We start from the raw sequence: 21,119 nt of genomic DNA, 5'->3' as shown, positions 1-21,119 counted from the left end.
GGCATAGTCAAGGCAATGGTGTGCCTTCTGAGTTACACCTCCCCTGTTCTTATCTGGCAAACTGTCACACAGGCAAGTTTAAGCTGGCCTGTTTCTGTTCAGCGAGAACATTCCAAAGTGCAACTTATCACTGCATTTGCTCGCCACCCCTTCTATACAGCACGCACTGACCAATCACAAGCAAGGCTTATCTTTTAAATTGCTACAGGTGAACTTCACTGTCATCGTGCTGACTGTATGGAGCTCACCTTGTGCAAGGTCTTTCAGAGGATCTGATCTTGCTCCTAGCCTTATATATATCTAAAACTGTACCAAAAGTTTCCCATTCTCGTTAAGAACATTATTGGTTCTCTGTTGGAGGTTGGAGTGGTTCTCCTGTTTGGCAGTATTATTTGAAGTAATGCATGATTATAACTGTCTTAATACAGTATTACAGCTGTCAGTTAAAACATGGTTTGTCCTACTGTAGATCATGGAAGGCAACATTTTAATAGGGTCCGGGTTGGAAAAGCCCAAACCTAACTTAACATGCCTCCTCTCCTCACGCGGGGAGTGGTTGTGGTTGTGACTTTAATGAGATGCACAATGAAACACTGAGAGCGCTTGAAAGCTGTGTCGTTGGTGGAGACTTGTCAGCATGCTTTTTCACTGGCATAATTTCAAACTGAGTGACTGCGCTTTTCCCGAGCTTTTGTGTATTGGTCTTGAAAAAGGCTAGTGACATTTTAGCAATCATTGACTGCTCTGAGCAGCATGAAAAATGCAGATATTGTAGTCAGAGCTTGTGATTCACTAGGGGCTGTTCTATCAACCCTCTGTGATTTTATTTTGCAGCCCCTTCACTTGTTTATGGTCTCTTCATTATGTGAGATGTTTACCAGACCCTTTGGAATGATTGAGTTGATGATGGAATTGTTTTGCTCCATACAGTTGTTAAGTGAGACTCAAAGATGATTTGCATCAGTTTGCAGGCTAATTAATGTACCCTGGTAAACACAACTCTCCAGTTCCATCTGCTTCCTATTCGCAACTCGTTGAATGGATCTCATATATTAGGTGGAACAGAAAGTCATTGATTCTCTTACAATGAGATCATATAGAAATATATGATTTGTATCGTATTTTTATTATTTTTGTCACAGGTTGGAGGCGGTTTATCATTCAGCAAACTAGGCCTGTTAAAAAGCTGGAGTCAAAATTGGCATCTACTTTTCCAATTCCATCTTGTGTGCAAGACTATTCTTGGCTTTCTAAGTGAGATTGCTATATCACCCCCAGTATCAGTCGCAAGAGCTTTAATACCTTTCTGGGGCAAAAAGGCAGGAATACATCTCAATGCAAAAGTTGCATATGTTACCCCTTCAATTTGCTTCTTTCTATCTGATTCATCACCTTTTGACATGAGTCAATCAGCTGCTTTGTGAATCCAGTACTTACCACCACCAGGGTAACCAACCAATGATCTTAACCGCACTGTATCGCAATATCTTTCCCCACAATATTGTATCGACACTAATTTACGTTCTTTAATATGCATAAGTAGGAAACCTGCAGCAGAATTGGAACAGGTTTACTTTGTTTACAAGCGCGAAGAAACAGTGGTATCGTAATGCAGTTAACATCTTAAGTTATTTAAGATTCCAAGATCTCCTTTTTTTTTTTTTTCTTTCATTTAAGATGTGCAAATCATGAGACGAACAGAAAATCTGACAACAAACATAACTTTATTAATTCCTGGAAGTAAATTCAGGTGTTACAATTGAGTGGTAAGTCCAAATGTATTGGTAAAACCTGTTTTTGCATTTTTGAATTCCTAATTAAGTGGCTTTTTTAAAATTTATGAACATACAATTCCCCCCCCCCTTGTTGGCTGTCTCGTCATTAACTCTCTCTCATTCTCTCATTACTTAAATTTTGACTTACTTGTTTTATAGATTTTTGTACAAAAAGAACACAGTTTAGATTTGTTTTTATGTCATCATATATGCTTTTTAAAAATTGCTTTTTTTATTTTAACTAATTTATTATCACATATTCATTATGCATTTTCCCTTTTTTTTTTTTTTCAATGCAGGAACTGCTGACTGCTCTGTTTGAACACTAATGGAAAATCATGGTAAGAGAACTACATTTCAACCTACTCAACATAAGACAAATAATACATTAAATCCACTTAGCTTACAATTTTATGTCCGTGTCGCTTTATAAAAAAAATTCCGATGTGCATCAATTAGCTTCCAGCAATTATGACATTATCAGTACATTGGCTAACTAAGGTTTGTTGTCGACATCATAGAAAATTGCCACAAATATGTTGGTGCGAATACTTTCGGAACCCAGTGTACAGTGAGTTTTGATGCTATTTTCAAGTTATTTCTCATTCAAAATGTTAATTAATTCAATATATAATTAAACAGTTTTCAAGGGTAGTAGTACGGTAAGTGAATGTAATGACCAAGAAGGTCTAGTAGCTGTGTAGTACTGGTTGATTTTGACAGATTCAGCAGACTGCACAACAGGATGGCTTCTCTAGTCCAAAGTAAATGGACTTTGGCTGGGTCAAGAGCGTTAATATTCAAACCTTCCCTCTGTTCACTGTGCGCAGGCTGCAGTGCCTGGCAGGAGAGCCTTGGAGAAACGGAGAGCGTTGTCATTGTGAATGCCATTTCAATACCAAATACGAGATAAGAGCGGAATTTGAAAATAAGTGAGAGCATATTATTTGGTTGTTTGGGGGTGTTTTCAAAAGGCTTTCACATAGTTTACAGCCCCACTGTCACTATCTGTTATTTTCTATACACTGTATGGATAAGTCAAATCTTGCTGTATAACTTCTCTGGGCAGATTTGAACAGCCACTATGTGACATCGCTTAAAAAGCCGATTGACCTTGGTGTGTTTTGAGACACAGGAGTCTTATCTTTGAGTGTGGACTAGTAGTGAGATCTGTTATCCTTTCTCAGTTGTATTAGCATGTGGACAGAACCTAGTGAGTCTACCAGTTATGGGAGCTGTCTATTAAAGAAGGTTGGCCTTGTGTGAGGTACTGTGGTGTTGACACAGGGGACTATCTGATTGTCCTGCTCCCAAAGGACACACCAGTAGGTCAGGGAGAGCTGCTGTCACCCACATGCATACAGACACACACAAACACTACGTCTTTCACAGACTGTTCCCATTTCCTATAAACCTGGATAACTTCGGTATAGCACACATTAGACTTGTGCTCACTCAACCCCAGTGGATCTCTGCTAAACAAGTCTGTGGAACTGTACCAGTGAAGTTCTTTCGGCGATATGTTTTTGTTAGGGTGGGATAACATTACCTAGGGAATGGCTGTACAGCGTGAATATATATGTGAGTAACCTAGCTCGATGTAAGATGTTTTTCTTTAAAAATACTTTGTACTTGAGGGCTCTACTTTGAGGGTTTGACATTGACCATGATTTACCAAACGGTAAAGAAAAAAGAGTGCAAAGTTCTCATAGACTTGTTGGCCATTAAAAGGCCTGGAAAATATGTTGAGCACACGGCTGAGAAACCACGCTTTATGAACAGAATGAAGGGATCAGGGGTGTAGCTAAAACAGCTTGGACTGCCTGATCTCATCATCCCTGCCAGTCCCAGTTTCAGGCTCTGTAAAAATAAACCAGACCTCATCTGAGGCTTCATTCTCAACATCGATCTGTTTCTGACACTGGCACGGTGCGTTCCTTAATTGTTAGAATGCAGGAGGCCTGCTTGTGCTTTGGGCTTATTGTTTCTCCATATGCTTGCCCCTTCCTGGACTGTGATTTCACAAGGATGCAGTGTTGTGGGGTGTACTGAGTCATGAACTAAGCTATTTTTATACCTCTAAGCTTTCATGCTAATAGGAAGTAGAAGGGTGATTGGGACATCCGATTGGAGTACCAGTTTCTACTGCTGTCATTCATTGACTGTTTATGGCACAATAAACATCCTCGTTGTTCCCAAAAGGCTTGCTTGTAACCTTGGATTCCATCCAATTTTGTTTGTGATTTCTGTGAGCTATTTTTACACCTTTGGCCTCAAGAGGGCGCAACAGTGCTGCAGCCCTCAGTCTTCCTAATGAAATAAATGTAAGCGTCAAGATTTCTCGGCCCTTAATTGAACATTGAACAGCCAATGTCTTGTGCTAAATTCACATACATTTTTCTCTCTGGTCTTCATCCAAAGCTAATTTCCTCGTGGATTAGTTGATTCTTATTGCATCATGCAGGCTTTATTTCTTTGTCACGTATAGTAAGCTCCTTTTCCACCGTATTCCTTAAACAAAAAGTACATTTGCATCAGCCTGTCTGACCTTCTTAGCTTTACCGCTGTCTGATTCTATCCCAGGCAATTTAATCAGTTGAATATGGCTAAGAAGATGCATTTATTTATTTATTTTTAATTTAATTTTAATTTTTAATTTTTTTTCTTTTTTTTTTTTGGAGACAAAATGTAGTTTCGTATTGCTGGTGAAGGAGCATGACTAATTTCCTCCCAACAGGCTTCAGGAAATATTTTTTCCTCAGTCAAAGGGATCCGCAGAGGATTTTGGATCCTTGAAAACGCTGTAAAATAGAATAGTTACATTAAAGGAGACCTATTATGCAAAACTCACTTTTTTAATTGCTTGTGCGCTTACATTTGGGTCTTTGATGGGCCTACAAACACAAAACTGTGAAATTACACAACCCAGTCCGTTTCTTGTGAGCTGTCAGTTCAGAAGACATGTCCTGAAACGAGCTGTTCACCTTTGCTGCTCTACTATATATCATCACTGTCATAATCGTCACTTCAATAGAATTAGAACTGCCCTCAGTAACTCCCCCCACACCTGGAGCGCGACCGGACCAGCTAGCATGGAAGAGAAGAGCTAATCATGGGAGGTTCTCTGTTAGCTGCAAAACACCACCACAAATCTTTTATTACCAACTGTGATTCTTACCAACTGTAATAAGTGTGTGTGTGTCTCCACGGTAGGACTTAACTGTAGGCTGGGGCACGCGATCTGCTCCATGTTTCTCGAAACAAAACCGTATATGAATTCATTTTATTTTCCGTTTTAATTAGGAAACTGTTTATTTAGTTTCCGTAATTGAATGAAGGGAGAAAAAAAAAAGCCCCAAGCCCCACCATGCTCTGGACACCGTGGTGGATGTTGGAACAAACTTTTAAGTGAGGCCTTGTAGATCTAATATGAGTGAAGATTCAGCAACTGGATCGCTTATTTCTCACCTCAAATTAGTTCAGAAGCAAATTTTTATAGACCATATAATAACTTGGTGAAAAGGAGCATAATAGGTCCATTTTAAATTGAAAGGGCTGTTTTGCTCCCTGTTTAGATTCAGTGGGACGGTGTAAGGGGACTGAATACCGCTAAACGTGCATGGTGTTTAATGACAGTTGAAAACAACATTGAAAAGATGAAATACTGAAAACCTGATTTATTTATTTTTATTATTCCTGGAGAAAACGCAAAGTTGCTCAGGCTTTAGAATATATCCGCACGCAAACAAAAATCCTCCATGGGGAAAAAAAAAAAGCCTCCGTATGAATATCAAAGGTCTCAGGGGGGAGCGCTCTAAACACACGTATCGTAATCCGCAGAAAACCTCCATATCCTAACTCTAACGTGGGTTTATCCAACAAAGAAAAGTTTCAAACACAGATTTTGACAAGAGTCGAGGTCTCTACACTCCTCCCTGAATGGGGAATATTGATCCATTACACTGAACTAACTAGTATGAGTACAAAGCTGTTTTGGGAATTGTTAATCACCCAGCCTCTGCGTCTTGCTTGGCCATCCTGGCTCTGAATGACAGCCAAATAACAAATCCTACGGCCTGCATCATTTTTTCCCACGCAGCCCTTCCACAAACTGATTACCTACAGCCTGTCCACCCTGTTTGTTTTCTCCACAGGGAAGTCTGTGAAATTAGAGGCAGAACGTTCTACTCTCTGTAATTTAATTGCCGACTGCTAATCACAGATAAAGGAATGATAAGAAATTAAAAAAATAAACACAGGCCCTCCTGTGGGGTGTTGGCCTTTGTTTAGGTTCAGATGTTATGAGGGAATCCCTATGAGTAAAATAGCGCCCCGGAGCACAATGGCTGTCTAAAACATTTTATTGCTGCTCAGATTGTGCATGGTGCTGCCACATAGTGTCTCTAGAATTCTACAGCAAGACCTTGCTGAGCTTTATTTATTTTGGCGCACATACATAGTTAATTGTTTATTTCATAACAATTAGATGTGTTCTAATTGTTTTTGCTATAAATAAAAGCAATTTAAAAAAAAAAAAATAATTTTAAAATAAAGATTAGCCTTTTTTAAACACCTTGTACAAAACCTGACACTTATGCCCATCTAGTGCCACTGTGGGCTGTCAGCTGTTGCTTTTAACCCGTGCACTTAAGCTACAGAACACGCTGCATGCTAATATTATCAGTTCACTTATGGAATTGCAGGGAGAGGTTGCATGATGATCCGAGTTACTTGACACCTCCTCAATGTCACTTCCTGCTCTCTGGCACCAAGCTCCACCTGGGCCTGTCTCACCTTCAGCTTCTCGAATTACCTCACCCTTTGGTGCCCACCTCCGCTCTAACAGCAAGCTGCAATGTGTCAGACTGCGGAATGCTGCTCTAAGGCGGGCCCACTTCACATCTTTATAGTAGTGAACTTGGAGGGAGAGGGAGGGAGAGAGGGAGGGAGAGAGAGAGGGAGAGAGAGAGGGAGAGGGAGAGGGGGAGAGAGAGGGGAGGGGGGGGAGCAAGATTATTGAGACAGGAGAGAGACTGAAAACAACACAAGCCAGCAGGCAAAGATGGTCTTGGGTTACAGGAGTGCTGTGGAGCAAAGAGGCTTCAGTTCTCCCCTCCCTGCCGTGGGCCCTCAAGAGAGGCAGGGCCGGCAGCCCAGCGGGCAGGGACAGGGTTAGCGCTAGCATGGGACACAGTGCCAGCTCTGAGCCAGTGGTCCACCAAAACCACACGGGTGAGTCCGACGCGAAAGGCCTCAAGAGGCGTAGAAGTGTGAGGTTGAGATGACAGGTGCTTTACATTCTGTATCCTGTATATGTTTGTTTTTCTTTGACAGAACAGGTTGTTTTGAACTGCATCAGGTTTGAGGGTTAGCACATTTTGCCGAGAACAAAGTGCCAACGGTAATCATGGATATGAGAGCAGATGTTTTTAATAAAGGGAGTGTTTGCAGGTACAGGCAGGTGCAGAAGAATGCATACTGATGGAATGCGTTGATTGTGAAATTTACAAGCCGTGTGTGTGTGTGTGTGTGTGTGTGTGTGTGTGTGTGTGTGTGTGTGTGTGTGTGTGTGTGTGTGTGTGTGTGTGTGTGTGTGTGTGTGTGTGTGTGTGTGTGTGTGTGTGTGTGTGTGTGTGTGTGAATATATAATTTTTTAAATTTCCGTCCGGTGAAATAATTCCCTGCAAGTACAATTTGAATTAGTGCTGGGTGGATCATTTCGATAAACACTCAGTTGATCAGTTTATTTCCGCGCTCGGCAAGTTGCAACGGAAAGCAAATCAGTTTGGACGATCTAAAGCCGACTGTTCACCTCTGACCAATCACGCGTGTCGATATAGAACTAAGCTCCCCTCCCTCCCTCGAGGTTGTGCTTGGTAACACAGTTACCACAGTTTTTATTTTTTTTATTTTCATTTTTTAATTATTATTATTTTTTTTTGGGATATTTAAGTTCCGACGAAAATCAGACAGTAAATATTCATTGTGAAAAATATGTCGACGGGACGTCCTGACGAAGATGGACAACACCTCAAACGTTATTTATTTAGACCTACTTGCCTTGTTTATTTAGTTTTTGTTTGATCAAAATTTTATTTTTGTGAAATGTTAATTAAAGTGGCTGCATTTGTTTGTTATTGTTCATGAACGGAAATTACTGGATTTCAACTCGTAATATTTGTTATACTGTGTGTATATATAATATATACATTTTAAATGGCGTTAAGTGACAGATTTTATTTTGAATATTTAATAAAAAATATTTACATCTACATGCCTTGATGATTTCATTCTCTATATAGCCTGCTTATGAATTGATTTCAAGCTCAATAAACAGATAATTCAGTATTTGACTGGAATCCCTCCCGTTGGTTGTCCGGGAAATTGATATCTTCCAGGACACGTTCACCGCCACCAATTTTCTAACTGAAACGTGTGTATGTGTGTGTGTATGTATGTGCTTCAGTTGTATGGTTTGCCCTTAAGCACTACCCCCTCCCACTTAAAACCTGTTCTTTGCTGTCAGAAACAGGAACCTCTCATGAGATTGCTTTAACAATCATGCAAGTTTCTGCAAAATGGTATGCAAACATGACCACCAGGCTATAGATTTTGTTGTAAAGCCAGCATTTCTGTAACTCCGCCCAGTCCCTTTGTTGGTTTGCTCTGTGAAAATCATAGGCCACATGACACGGTTGCTTTCTGCTACATAATGTCATGGACTTTGAGTTGTTGGCATTGTTTTTCTATGGACTTAGACTGCCATCGGTTTTGAAATAACTAAGCTGGGTTTGTTGGAGCTTTTATGTTACCAAAGGAGCGTAAACTGGATTATTGTCGTCGGTTTCCCTTCCATGTTGTGCAATATTGTTTTTTACAGAAAGCATGCCATTTGTGGTGATCATAAGATAACATTTTATTTATCCCTGGGGGTGAACTCAGGATGGCATTACTACAGAATCTGTGGTTACTCCATTTTTATTTTGTTCAGCCCGTGTTCTGTCTGCCTTTAAAGGATGGTCACATTGATAATTCTGTCCCAAGTTATACAAGGTTTCCTTTGAGGGGTCCTTGTTTAAATCGAGACCTTTGCTGTTGAGCAAGCAGGCAACTGCACACACATTTTCACAAATGTTTTTTGGGCTGTGTTGGAACCATCGTAATCTGTCATACTCTGCTGCAACATAAAGTAACTATATATTAAAATAACCCTCTTGCAGAAAGCAGACCATTGTGCCCCCTCCCCCACCCTTCATTTGACACCCTTTGGGGTCCACGCTAACTGTCAGGAACAGGTGCAATGTCTGGTGTGGCTTTACAGAGTTCATCTTTCCCTGCTCTTCAATAGCCACTAGGGGATCAACGCTGAGACCCTCCCCAGTTTGCCCTCCAAAGACAGATGCACAAGGGCAAAGAGAGAAGCTGTGAAGGTCAAGGCAAAAAAAAAGTCCAACACTGATGAGGATAGTCTTGAATCGTTGGGCTCGGTTACACACTTGTTTCAGTGCGTACGGGGGAACCATCTCTCCTCAAACCCTTCCACAACCTCACAGAACTGTTCACTTTTTGGAAAACCTATGTAATGACCAAAGAGTTGAGTACATCAGCTACCTCATGAACAGTTAGCCCAACAGAGGTTTTGAGTCCAAACATATGGGCCACTGCTTGGTAACATAAGCCATTCGTGAACTGCCAAAACGCCTCCACCACCCTTTGAGCACAGATGAGATGCACGGAGGTGCAGGTGCTTTCTGATCACTCCTGGCGGCTGCAGAGTGTGCAGCCTGTGACTTATGGATGTGTTTTTATGTTATGTTAACATGGGGACTACAGACTCAGATTTCAGAGTGACCATGGTAGCAGCATCACCTCCTGCTTCCTCTGGACTTCATGCAAATTTGGACCACTTTCCAATCCACATGAATAAGATAGTGCTGGTGGCAGCCTTGACCAATGATGGCACCAGAGCTGATGTAGTAGATAATGAGTGAAACCATGTTTCGGCTGAAAAGATGTCAAATATGAAGCGCAAACACGGATGCCCACAATCTAAGGAAATCCCCTGTCGATGTCCTTTTATGGTCAGTAACGTAATGGCAACCCTGAGCCGGAGCTCACAACTCTGCATTGTTATGATAATAAAAAAGTAAGTGCCGACTAAATAAAATGTGATATACAGTAATTTACAATATTTCCACTTTATGTCCACTGGAGAGGGCAGAGTGGAGGGAATCGGTAGTGTGAAGTGCTCGTCCGCAAGAAATGTGCATGTGTCACAGCTAGGGCTGAAAGATTTTGGAAAATCTAGCAATTTATTTGTTTATTTTATAAGACCAATATTGCGATTGTGAATTAGTATGCAATTAAAAAAAATAGAATCATTTTAAGACCAATTTTGCGATTTAGTATGCAATTTTTTCCTTTTTTTAAGACCAAAATTGCGATTGCGATTTAGTATGCAATTTTTTTTTTTTTTAAGACCAATATTGCGATTGTGATTTAGTGTGCAATTAAAAAAATAATAACTTTAATACCAATTGTGCGATTTAGTATGCAATTTTTTCATTTTTTTTTTTTTTTTACGACCAATATTGCGATGGCGATTTAGTATGCAATTTCTTTTTTTTAAGACCAACATTGTGATTTAGTGTGCAATTATTTTAAATTTTTTTAAGTTCCTTATCTTCTGTGTTATTCATGAAACCAACACGACCAACACAACATTGGATAAAGTCAACATATAAATTGCTCTTTCCTGTAGGCCACAAAACCCCTCCTAAACAGACGCAGTTTGTTCTGGAAGAGGCTCCTTCCGGCCTCTACAGGTGTTCCGAGCTCTGCCAGCAGCACATGCCTGGCACAGCGTACCGTGGCCTGGGACGGAGCACCGGGTCTCACTGGGGGGCAGCACGGAGGTTTGGTTAAAACAATCGATTAGTTAGGCTTTTTTTTTTTTTTTTTTTTTCTTTTCTATTTTTTGGGGCGGCTTCCTGAAATATCACAACAAAGGATAAAGGGCTGAGGACCAAAAAAAAGGACCAAATCATGTAATTATCCCGGAGAAAGGAGTGGTCCAACTGCCCGGTCTATGCTTCCTGGAGGCGGAGGCGCTGGACACAGCCCAAAAGTGGATAAAATTGTAACGTTTTAAAATGATAATAGATATTATAACATATTCATCCGATACTATCGCAATTCTTTGTTTTGCAATACACCAAGTATTGCGACACGATACTGCGATAATTGATTTCTTTCTCACCTGACTGCAATTAAAACAGTTTTTTTTTTTCTCCGTTTTGGTCTTCTTGAAAAAGCTGATGTCATGATGTAAACTTGCGCATGCGTCAGTGTGGTCAGTACACTGACGTCACATTTGATACGTGTTATGTTTACATCCAACGGTGCCATTGCTAAAATACTCACACAGCACAACAGCGTTATCCCTTTTTCCACCCATTTTTACCATTCTTGTTGTGAATATTGAAATTAAACCTACATTTTTTTTTTTCCCAATGATAGAACATGTTTATTGATATGTCAACAAACAAACGGTGGGTAGCTAGTAATGAAAATTATACGTGTTACGTAGCTGTAACTGCTGCTTATGTACACAAATGAACAGCGCAGCAATAAACAACTCAAACAAATCGAAAGCCTCCATTGGGAAAGAGCGCGTGGCCAAGACTGCTGGTCCTTGTATATATGGAAACGGCAACTACATCATACGTAGAGGAACGCTGTTGCTGACTCATCGCATCATTTGTTACTGTCACTGTACATTTTCTTTGGGACTTTCTGGTTCTGATTCCAGCTCCGCCTCTCCGCAATGTCCTCATTGGAAACACAAACCCTAACCAAGAGCAAGCAGTTTAATTGATTGAATTTATTTTATTATTCTAGTGCCAAAATCTCTAATTCGTATTTGCAGTTTATATAATAAAATATAGATACTTGGCATCCGTGTATCGATACAATATCGTCACACAAAATATCACAAAAAATATAATATTTTTTCCCAACCTTTACCCATTATGTGATTTTCTTTGACATATTGATCTCAGTCAGGAAGAAAAGGTGAATAGCTTCTAAACGTTATTATGGCAGTTTGATTTAAAGTAAATTCTCACGGTGGCAACTTGACTGCTACAGTGATTTGTAAAATAAAAAGGGCACGTTTTGCCCTTATATAAGAAACCCATTCTAAGCCCATTTGACACAAATGGCGGTATTCGAACATAAAAGAATCTCCCTCTCAAAAACAAAAAAAAAACGTGAAAAATTACACTTGTGGCAAGTGTTGCTAGATGGGCTCAGAGGATTGGAGTACTGATATCCCCATGGCAGGTGCCATGACTACCTCATTTAAGCTGTAGATAAGGGAAGCCAGCCTGCCGTTCTCCTGGGCAAAAACAACATGACAGCACCACTACCAGTTATTTAACCCTAGCTCAACAACATGACATGAAATTGGAAGCATCAAGTCTTCTTGGGGTTACAACAGTGTTTCCACAATGTGCCTGATCAGATAGACGCATAACCATCTACAAATATGGCCTGGTGGCAATGATTACAAAAATGCACAGGGATAACATTTCATATTATAATAACATTTTTATATGTGGGAATCGTCTGCGTATGTGTACATGGCTCTCTGTGCCCCGTCCCTCTGTTCCCCCTCCCCATTCCTAGTTGGAGGAATGGGGCACGGCTATTTGCGATCGGGGTGCATGGAGAGCTATGTTCGCGTATGCAGATATTCATGATTTGCACATGTAAAAATATTTATGATGATGTTTTATCCTGTTAAAACTGACCAAACAAAAAGGAAAAAAGTCCTGCCCCAATAAACTGCAAATACCAACGTGATGCTTGGCTTTTCACCGCAGTCAGAAAAAAATCATACCGTGACAGTCCTACCTCACACTGCCTGGAGGTTTTTTTTTGTACGCTGCGTTCAATACCACGGCATGCACGCCGTCTCAGCATCAAGCATCCCATCGCGCATCACCCTTTATATACTATATATACACTGTATATATTATATACACTGTATACATCTCATTGCGCATCAACCGTTCTCAGTGTCGTTCCCCCAGTCTGTCAGCGAATGCTAGTGTAGTGAATACTATCACCACGGCCCCTTACCGTGAAATAACACGGGTCCTCGCTTATCGACCAATTGGCTTAACAACCTGGACCTAGGAACAGAACTTGGTCGTTAAGTGATGAGTACCTGTATAATTGTTTTTGCTCTTCATACTTTATAATCATGTTCTCACATTTTACACATTTCATACTAAAAAGAGAGTGTGTGTGTGTGTGTGTGTGTGTGTGTGTGTGTGTGTGTGTGTGTGTGTGTGTGTGTGTGTGTGTGTGTGTGTGTGTGTGTGTGTGTGTGTGTGTGTGTGTGTGTGTGTGTGTGTGTGTGTGTGTGTGTGCGCTACAGAGTGCACTTCTTTTCATAACAAATGTGGAGATTGCACTGTTACTCTGAAGATTACACTGAGATTACACTGCCAAAATGTAGTTTGTGTCAGCATAAGCATAGAAACCCTTTGCTTTGATTGGCTTAGAATTTCAAATCTTAAGTTGTTTCCACAATTAATTTGTTTTCAGGTCTTTACGCAACAGTAATTTTGATTTAAAGAATGAAAATGTATAATTAATGAAAATGTCAAATTTTAACAAAATGGGAGGGAGAGAGGAAGAGCGGGAGAGATCATCCAGTTTTTTGCCCAGTAAATGCACATTCTAGAGAAATATTCCTGATGGTGTTCGTCTGCGTTGGCAGAGATCTCCGCCGGCGTTTCACTGTGTGTACAAGGGAGAGTGAACCTTTGAGTGAGAATGTCCAGTTACTTCGCAGATGTGGTGATTAAAGTGGGAAATAAATCCGACCATCACTGGGGAATGTCCTCTAGTGCAGAGGTTCTCAAACACCGGTTCGCGGACTGTGCCGGGCCTCTAAATACATGTACAGTTTTTATTGGCTTTGTTTGGATAAAAGATTTCTCTGATCGGTGCTGCAGGTAGAAATTTGCCTTTTACTACCAGCGTTCCCCTGTTGCAAAAATAGCATCTGTTTTTCTGCGCCTATTTGGTGAGTAACTTCAAAGTCGTGTAATAAGGAACTTATTGTTTATTATTCTTAAGTCTAGTCTTGCTAAGGCTCTTAACTGTTTAAGTGTGTGGTTTAAATTTTCTCATATTTTTGTTATTTATAATTTTTAATATTCACATAAGTCATTTATTGAGAAACAAGTGTTTTTCTTTTCAAATCAAGAATTGATAGTGTAACAAGTGTTAGTGCTGAAAAAAAACGTGATCGAATCTTGACATCCCTAATATATCTATCTATGAAATCCTAGTTCTCAGGGAATCTTCATTTAATAATGTAGAAATGATGACCATTTTAATATAGTTTGAACTATGGGCCGCTGCGTGCAAAAGGTCACGGCCTACGAGGCTGTCCATGGTTCTGAGGTTCGATGCCATCGGTGGTCAATGCCAGTTTTGCCCATTTCATAGCTATTCCCTATAACTTTTAGTTGTTTTTTCAATGTCTTTTGAGGTTAATAGGAATTATAGAACCATTTTTTGTCAACGTTTGTAACGCGTTATTTGTAAAAAAAAATATAATAATAATAATAAATTTATTTATTTATTTATTGATTTATTAATTTATTAATTTATAGATTTATTTATATATATATATATATATATATATATATATATATATATATATATATATATATATATATATATATATATATATATATATATAAGTTGCTTTTAGGAGTGTGTTTTCAAAACCATGGACTGCTGTGTGTTCAGCTACCTACAGATCCCATTAAAGTAATAATAATTGCAATAATAATGTCACATCACATCATCAAAGCGGTTTATATTCCACCCCAAGTGGACACCGACACGGCACTATCGGACCTATATGATGTGCTGTGTGGACTTCAGAACAAATATCCCGACGCAGCTGTGGTGGTGGCTGGAGACTTTAACAGGGTGAACCTTAAAAAAGTTCTGCCTAATTTCCATCAACACATCACGTGTGTCAACAGGGGAGAAAGAACTTTGGACCACTGTTACACACCGTACAAGAACGCATACAAGACCGTCTTGCTCCCTGCTTTCGGGAAGTCAGACCACGCCGCCATGGCTCCGATCCAGCTTACAAGTCGTGCATCGCGCGTGGAACGGGAGGGACATAAAGCGGTGATCGGACCAATTTAGAGGCCACGTCAGCTAATTTACGCAAGTAGCTACGAGCTTCATAGCTACCTTAGCGGACAGCTAACAGTGGAACGGTGAAAAATTTGCATATTTCCTAACCAGAAATTGTGCGTTGATAAATCCATCCGCTGTGCTCTGAATGCTCGCACGGCCACTTAGTCTTGTATCCTGAAAAATGGGCAATTACAAAGCGACCTCGTACAATCTGCAGAGGGCGGTGAAGGACGCTAAACGGACGTAGAGGGACAGTGAAGCGGCAGATGGAGTAACGGGACACCAGACACTTGTGGCAGGGGCTGCGGACTATTACGAACTACAACAGCAGCTCCTCCCCAGCCACAAGTGTGCACGCCTCCCTAGCAAATGAACTGAACTCCTTTTTTGTACGGTTTGAGTCTGTGAACAACACCGCTAGCTCACCAGCTAATTGGAATTACACCGCTGGGGATGAGCGCTCACTCTGTGTCTGAGCATGACGTTATGAGGGCTCTGATGCGTCTGAACACCAGGAATGCTGCGGTTCCAGGTGACATATCTAGGCGAGTACTGAAGACCTGTGCTAACCAGCTAGCCCCGGTGTTCACTAGGATATTCAACGTCTCCCTGGCTGATTCGGTGGTCCCGTCCTGCTTCAAGAGGTCCACCGCCATTCCTGTCCTGAAGATCGCCTCTACAGCCTGCCTGAATGACTACCGTCCAGTGGCCCTCAACTTGGTGGTCAAGAAGTGCTTCAATAGGCTGATTAAGGATTTGCATCTGCTCTTCCCTCCTCCGCACCTTGGACCCGCTGCAGTTTGCGTACCGGCAGAACACATCCACGGACGACGCGGTCTCCCAGGTACTGCACACCACGCTCACGCACCTGTATTCCTGGAAGGGGGCCTAGGTGAGATTTCTGTTCATCAACTGTAGTTCAGCTTTCAATACCATAGTCCCCACCACACTGGCTGTCAAGCTGCAGGAGCTACTACTAAACACGCCGCTGTGTGCCTGGATGCTGGACTTCCTCACAACCAGGCTCCATGTGGTTAGGGTGGGGAGGCACATGTCCAGCTCCCTCACCCTGAACACAGGATCCCCCCCAGGGCTGCATCCTCAGCCCCCTACTGTACTCCCTATACACACACATGACTGTGTGGCCAGGTCCAACACCATCATCAAGTTTGCTGACGACACCCAACGTACCTCTGTAACTACCCTCCCCTCCCTGCAGGACTTATTCTCCAGGAGGTGTAGTAGCAAAGCCTGGTCTGTGAGCCAGTGGTTGACAACCTCTGCACTAGAGGACATTCTGTCGGTGATGGTCGGGTTAATTTCCCACTTTCATCGCCACATCTGGGGCATTACTGGACATTCTGGTCAAAAACGCACTCTCCCTTGTACACACAGTGAAACGTTGAGGAGAGGGAAACGCGCCGGTGCCCATGTGTGTCTCCACCAAAGCGGACTTTGCACACAGTTATCGTGCAACAAACTGGATTAACTTATATTGTATTGAACATGGAGCCCTAGTCTAAGGTAGGAGGGTGCAGTGTGCATTGATGGATGCGGTGCAGCAGATCATTCGATTAGCCATAACATTAAAACCATCACTAATACCCATAAATATTGTGCAGCTCCCCCTCGTGCTGCCAAACCAGGTCAGACCCATCGTGGCATGCTCTGCAAGGTTTTTGAAGGTGTCGTGTGGTATCTGGCACCAAGAAGTAAGCAGCAGATCCTTTAAGTTGCAAGGTGGAATCCCAATGGATCGGGCTTGTTGTTCTAGCACATACCACAGATGCTTAAACAGATCAGACCCTAACCCCAACCATCCGCATGTTGTAGAAGAAAACTTGATTCATCAGACCAGGCCACCTTCTTCCATTGCTACATGGTCCAGTTCTGACACTCCCTGCTTTGGGCAGTGGACAGGGGTCAGCATTGAGCATCCTAACCGGTCTGCAGCTGCACAGCCCCATACGCAGCAAGCTGGGGTGCACTGTGTGTTTTGACACTTTCTATCATAGGCAGCATTCATTTTTTCAGTCATTTGTGCTACACTAGCTCCTCTGTGGGATCAGACCAGACGGGCTAGACTTTGCTCCTCACGCGCATCAATGAGCCCATGCACTAATGACCCTGTCACCGTTGTTGTCCTTCCTTGGACCACTTTTGGTAGGTAATAACCACCCATACTGGGAACACCCCACAAGACCTGTCGTTTTGGAGATGCTCTGACCCAGTTGTCTAGCCATCACAATTTTGCTCAGATCGCTCAGATACACACAAAACAGTCAGTACTTGAAGTGTGTGTGTGTGTGTGTGTGTGTGTGTGTGTGTGTGTGTGTGTGTGTGTGTGTGTGTGTGTGTGTGTGTGTGTGTGTGTGTGTGTGTGTGTGTGTGTGTGTGTGTGTGTGTGTGTGAGAATCTCAGACAACATGTAGTGTAATAATAGAGGAAGGGTGGTTGTTGCAGCTACACATCAGGTCAGGGGTTGCCAAGTAGGATTTCTCTTCGGGCCAGAAGCAGCGCCTGGCATGTGGCATGAAAATGCTGCAATATCTTTGAATTGCATATATTGATATAGCATCACATACACATAATTGCATAACATGCATATAATTGAATAGCATCACAAATAACCAAATACTAAACTTGTCTGAACATTCACGAGTTATGGAGTGAAGTTATCAGAAAGATAAATGGACCATCTTTTCTGCGTAAGGAAACCATACCTTTATGGCTGCATTCATCGTCCTTTCCATGGACACAGTGAATAAACAAGGTTGCACAAACACCCTGAAAATTTTATTATTTAACTTTTTAAAATAATTTTCAGTTGTTATTTATAAAACAGACGAGCAATAATATTATTTATTCAATATGTTAAGGGCAAATATTACGAGTATACTGTACTGTAGGTAGCACCGGTTAGTTTACGTGCTATTTTGGCAGAGATGTTTGATAGTGGTGTGGCCTGAACGGCCATAATGGGTAAATGCAAGTTTTCCGGGGGCTGGCTTGACAATCCCTGGTTGAACTTATCTGGGTTTGGTGTTAATTGATTTGTATGAGCTACAGTACCTAGCTAGTCTTTTGGCAATTTTTTAGCAACATAATACCATACATAGTCAAAATGTAACATACATATGTTAAAAGTTTAATTTTAAAAATATTTATTTGCATAATAAACATCTCACTATTTGTACTCAGATGTCAAATATTGTGTGAAAAATCTACCGAGAAGTCTGGTAATTTGACTCTGGAAAAGTATGGAATTTAAAAATAGGAAATGTGTCGGAATTCTGGTGTTATATGATCTCTTGAATTGTTTTATTGAGATGTAATTGTTAAACTAATTAGGTTAGTTTTTGCATGCTCTATATCTGGTTTCAAGCGATGTGAATTGCTTTACGTCGAGTATTACACAATTGCTGAGAGGCAATTCATGGCCTCAGAAGAGCCATGACACACTAACACCTAGTTGAGGGGTGTGTCGCAATTTTCAAAACAGAAAAGTATCTACCTGTAAGTCGTGAGTCATGGTTTCTTTAGGGAGGCGGCACAATGTTTCAAGTGTTTCTGGTAAATAGGCCAGATATGAAATGAACTAAACAAAGCAATCGGTCATGTGTTTCCTCATTACCGTTAGAGCAAATTGGGTGATGATTAGGCAATGATTCTGTCAAACAAACACCTATCTGTTCAGTCCAAGCATAATGGCTAGATGAGGTTTAGATGGTACAGTCTGTGTTACCAGCTCTCCAGCCGGACAGCTGAGAAAGCTCCGTGGGCTGAAAATAGTGGAATGTGGAGGGGCTTCACCCCGCTACCCCTGAGCTTGTGCTCAAAGCATGATGGCAATCTAACTCTAATCTAACTCTAGATTTAAAGCTTTGACCCTGTCCTGCAAAGTCACATCCATACTGGATTCATCAGTGCGGCATGGCGGTTCTGTCCTGCGTTACAGATGACGAGGTGGACCTGCAGCGTAGCTCTACGGGGAGCGAGGGGGGCAACTCCGGCGACGGGACTCCTCCGGCCAAGCGCAAGGGCAAGTTCTACAGCCTGGGCAAGATCTTCAAGCCCTGGAAATGGAGGAAGAAGAAACCCAGTGAGAAGTTTTCCGAAACCTCCATCGGTAGGGATAAGCTCTGTGCTGTGTCGACTTGAGTCAATTTTTGCATTTTCATTTCTGTTTTTCACACTTGGATGTATTTTTACGATTTGATTTTACAATTTCAGTTTTAGAGCGAAGGATTTCCGTGAGGAAAACCCGCCAAGAGCTGATTGACAGAGGGGTGCTTAAAGAAATCCCAGAGAATGGTGGGTAAATTTGTAGGGATGGAAGAAAATAAAATTGATTTCCCAAAGTAGGGCTCCAGGGTGCAACCATTTTCGCACACGCGACCAAAAATCTGTCAAGTGTGACTAAACATTTTCATTGGTCGCACCGGTAACCATTCCACCCCTCTATCCCCGGTCCGATGACGCCTAATAGAGCCCGACCGATATATCGATTTATATCTTGTCTATTTACACTACTTTTAATTTACTCACCAAAATAAGCACAGAAGTCCGACTAGGCTTCATAAAGCCATCCATAATTGTTTACACTTGTATTAGACATGGCCACACTGTGTTCATGGGAAACTCAGAAAATGAACTTGTTTCAGAAGTGATGATGCGTTCATTGGAATTCAGGAAAAAATTGTTTAATTTGATATCTTTTAAATTTTTTTATCTTTCAAAAAGTTTTTTGTTTTTATTTTTTACTTATTTGTCTGTTTATAAGTTAAATGTTCTCAAATATAGAAACTGAAATGAAATATTAGTTTTTCAAATTGATTTGAAAAGTTTACACTTTTTATAAAATATTGGTCAAAACTTCAATGATCGGTGGGCTTGGACTCTCAGGGATCGGCATTGGACCCACAAATCTGGCATTGGTCGGGCTCTAATGTCTAATCCTGACCCGAAACTTTTTGGATGCACCTAAATGAAATCGTTAGGCGCACCAGTGCCATCAATGTCAAAAGTTAGTCTCGAGCCCTGCAAAGTGTCACACTTTTTTTTTTTTTTAACTGTATATATCTGTTTACATGTTAATCAGTGTATTTGTATGTTGCTGCTTCTCTTTCTTTAATGTGTTAAATACATAAAATGAAACCTAATGTTTATAGACTCAATTTATTATTTGCACAACTGCTGACTTGTGCAAGGATTAAATATTTGACCATGGTATTGAACTAAAGAAACAAATTGCCCCGAGCCTTCATATAGAATCCCAATCCTTAGTGAAACTAAATAATGGCAGAATTACAATGCTTATCGATTGAGGAGGCCTCTTCTGATTTTATTCTGTAGTCGATTTTAAGTGATAAAAGATAAAAAGATAAAAAACTTTTATCATAAATATCAGATGAAAGAATGTACTGATTCAGCTCTGTCTCTCACTTGTAATGTGCTGATTGGTTCCTCACTGGACAGAGAGCAATACTGCGAACCAATCCAAAGCCTTGCCGGTGAAGAACGGCCATCCGGCATCCAGAGACGTGGACAGGCTGTCAGAATTGGGGGTGCGGGTGTCCCGCGGGGACTCGGACATCCGGGCCAACCCCACGTGGCTGCTGCAGGGCGAAGACCGGCGGGGCAGCGCCCCCCCGGACACAGAGCGGCGCAGCAGGGTACCGTCGGACCCATCTCGCAGCCACAGGGCCCCTCTGGATGTGGACTCGCACACCCGCCTGCCTGTGGACACAGACAGACGGGGCCGCATGCCATCAGACTCAGAAAAGAAGCCTGGTTCTTTCACCTGGCCCCCACCCCAGGAGGAGGGCAGGCACCGACAGGATGAGAGGAGAGACGGCAGGGAGGAGAGGAGGGAGCAGCCAGAGGACAGGGAGGACAGGAGCAGGAGGGAGGACAGAACTAGGAAGGAGGACAGGGACGACACAGAGCGCCGGGAGAGGAGAGAAGACAGGGAGCGTGAGAGAGATGGAGCGGAGAGGAGGGAGGAGAGGGAAAAGAGAGAGAGGAGAGACGACCGGGACAGGAGGGAGGAGAAGATGGACAGGGAGGACAGGGAGAGGAGGGAGAGGAGAGATGACAGGG

General features: G+C 41.8%; 1 protein-coding gene across 1 annotated transcript in view; it reads left to right on the top strand.

The window, feature by feature from the left end:
- Window positions 1-21,119, top strand: part of phactr4a (phosphatase and actin regulator 4a) — a 45,468-nt gene that overhangs the window by 7,097 nt on the left and 17,252 nt on the right. The window contains exons 2-5 of the mRNA XM_080023809.1: window positions 2,075-2,116; window positions 18,976-19,146; window positions 19,251-19,331; window positions 20,496-20,873. Of these exons, the coding sequence (XP_079879935.1) occupies window positions 2,104-2,116; window positions 18,976-19,146; window positions 19,251-19,331; window positions 20,496-20,873 (643 nt within the window). The 5' untranslated portion in view covers window positions 2,075-2,103. The remainder of the gene's footprint in view (window positions 1-2,074; window positions 2,117-18,975; window positions 19,147-19,250; window positions 19,332-20,495; window positions 20,874-21,119) is intronic.

Source organism: Zeus faber (genome assembly GCF_960531495.2).
Source record: "Zeus faber genome assembly, chromosome: 1".
NCBI classification, from domain to species: Eukaryota; Metazoa; Chordata; class Actinopteri; order Zeiformes; family Zeidae; genus Zeus; species Zeus faber.
Note: the sequence above shows the minus strand (reverse complement) of the source record. Positions and strands in the feature narration are given on the sequence as shown.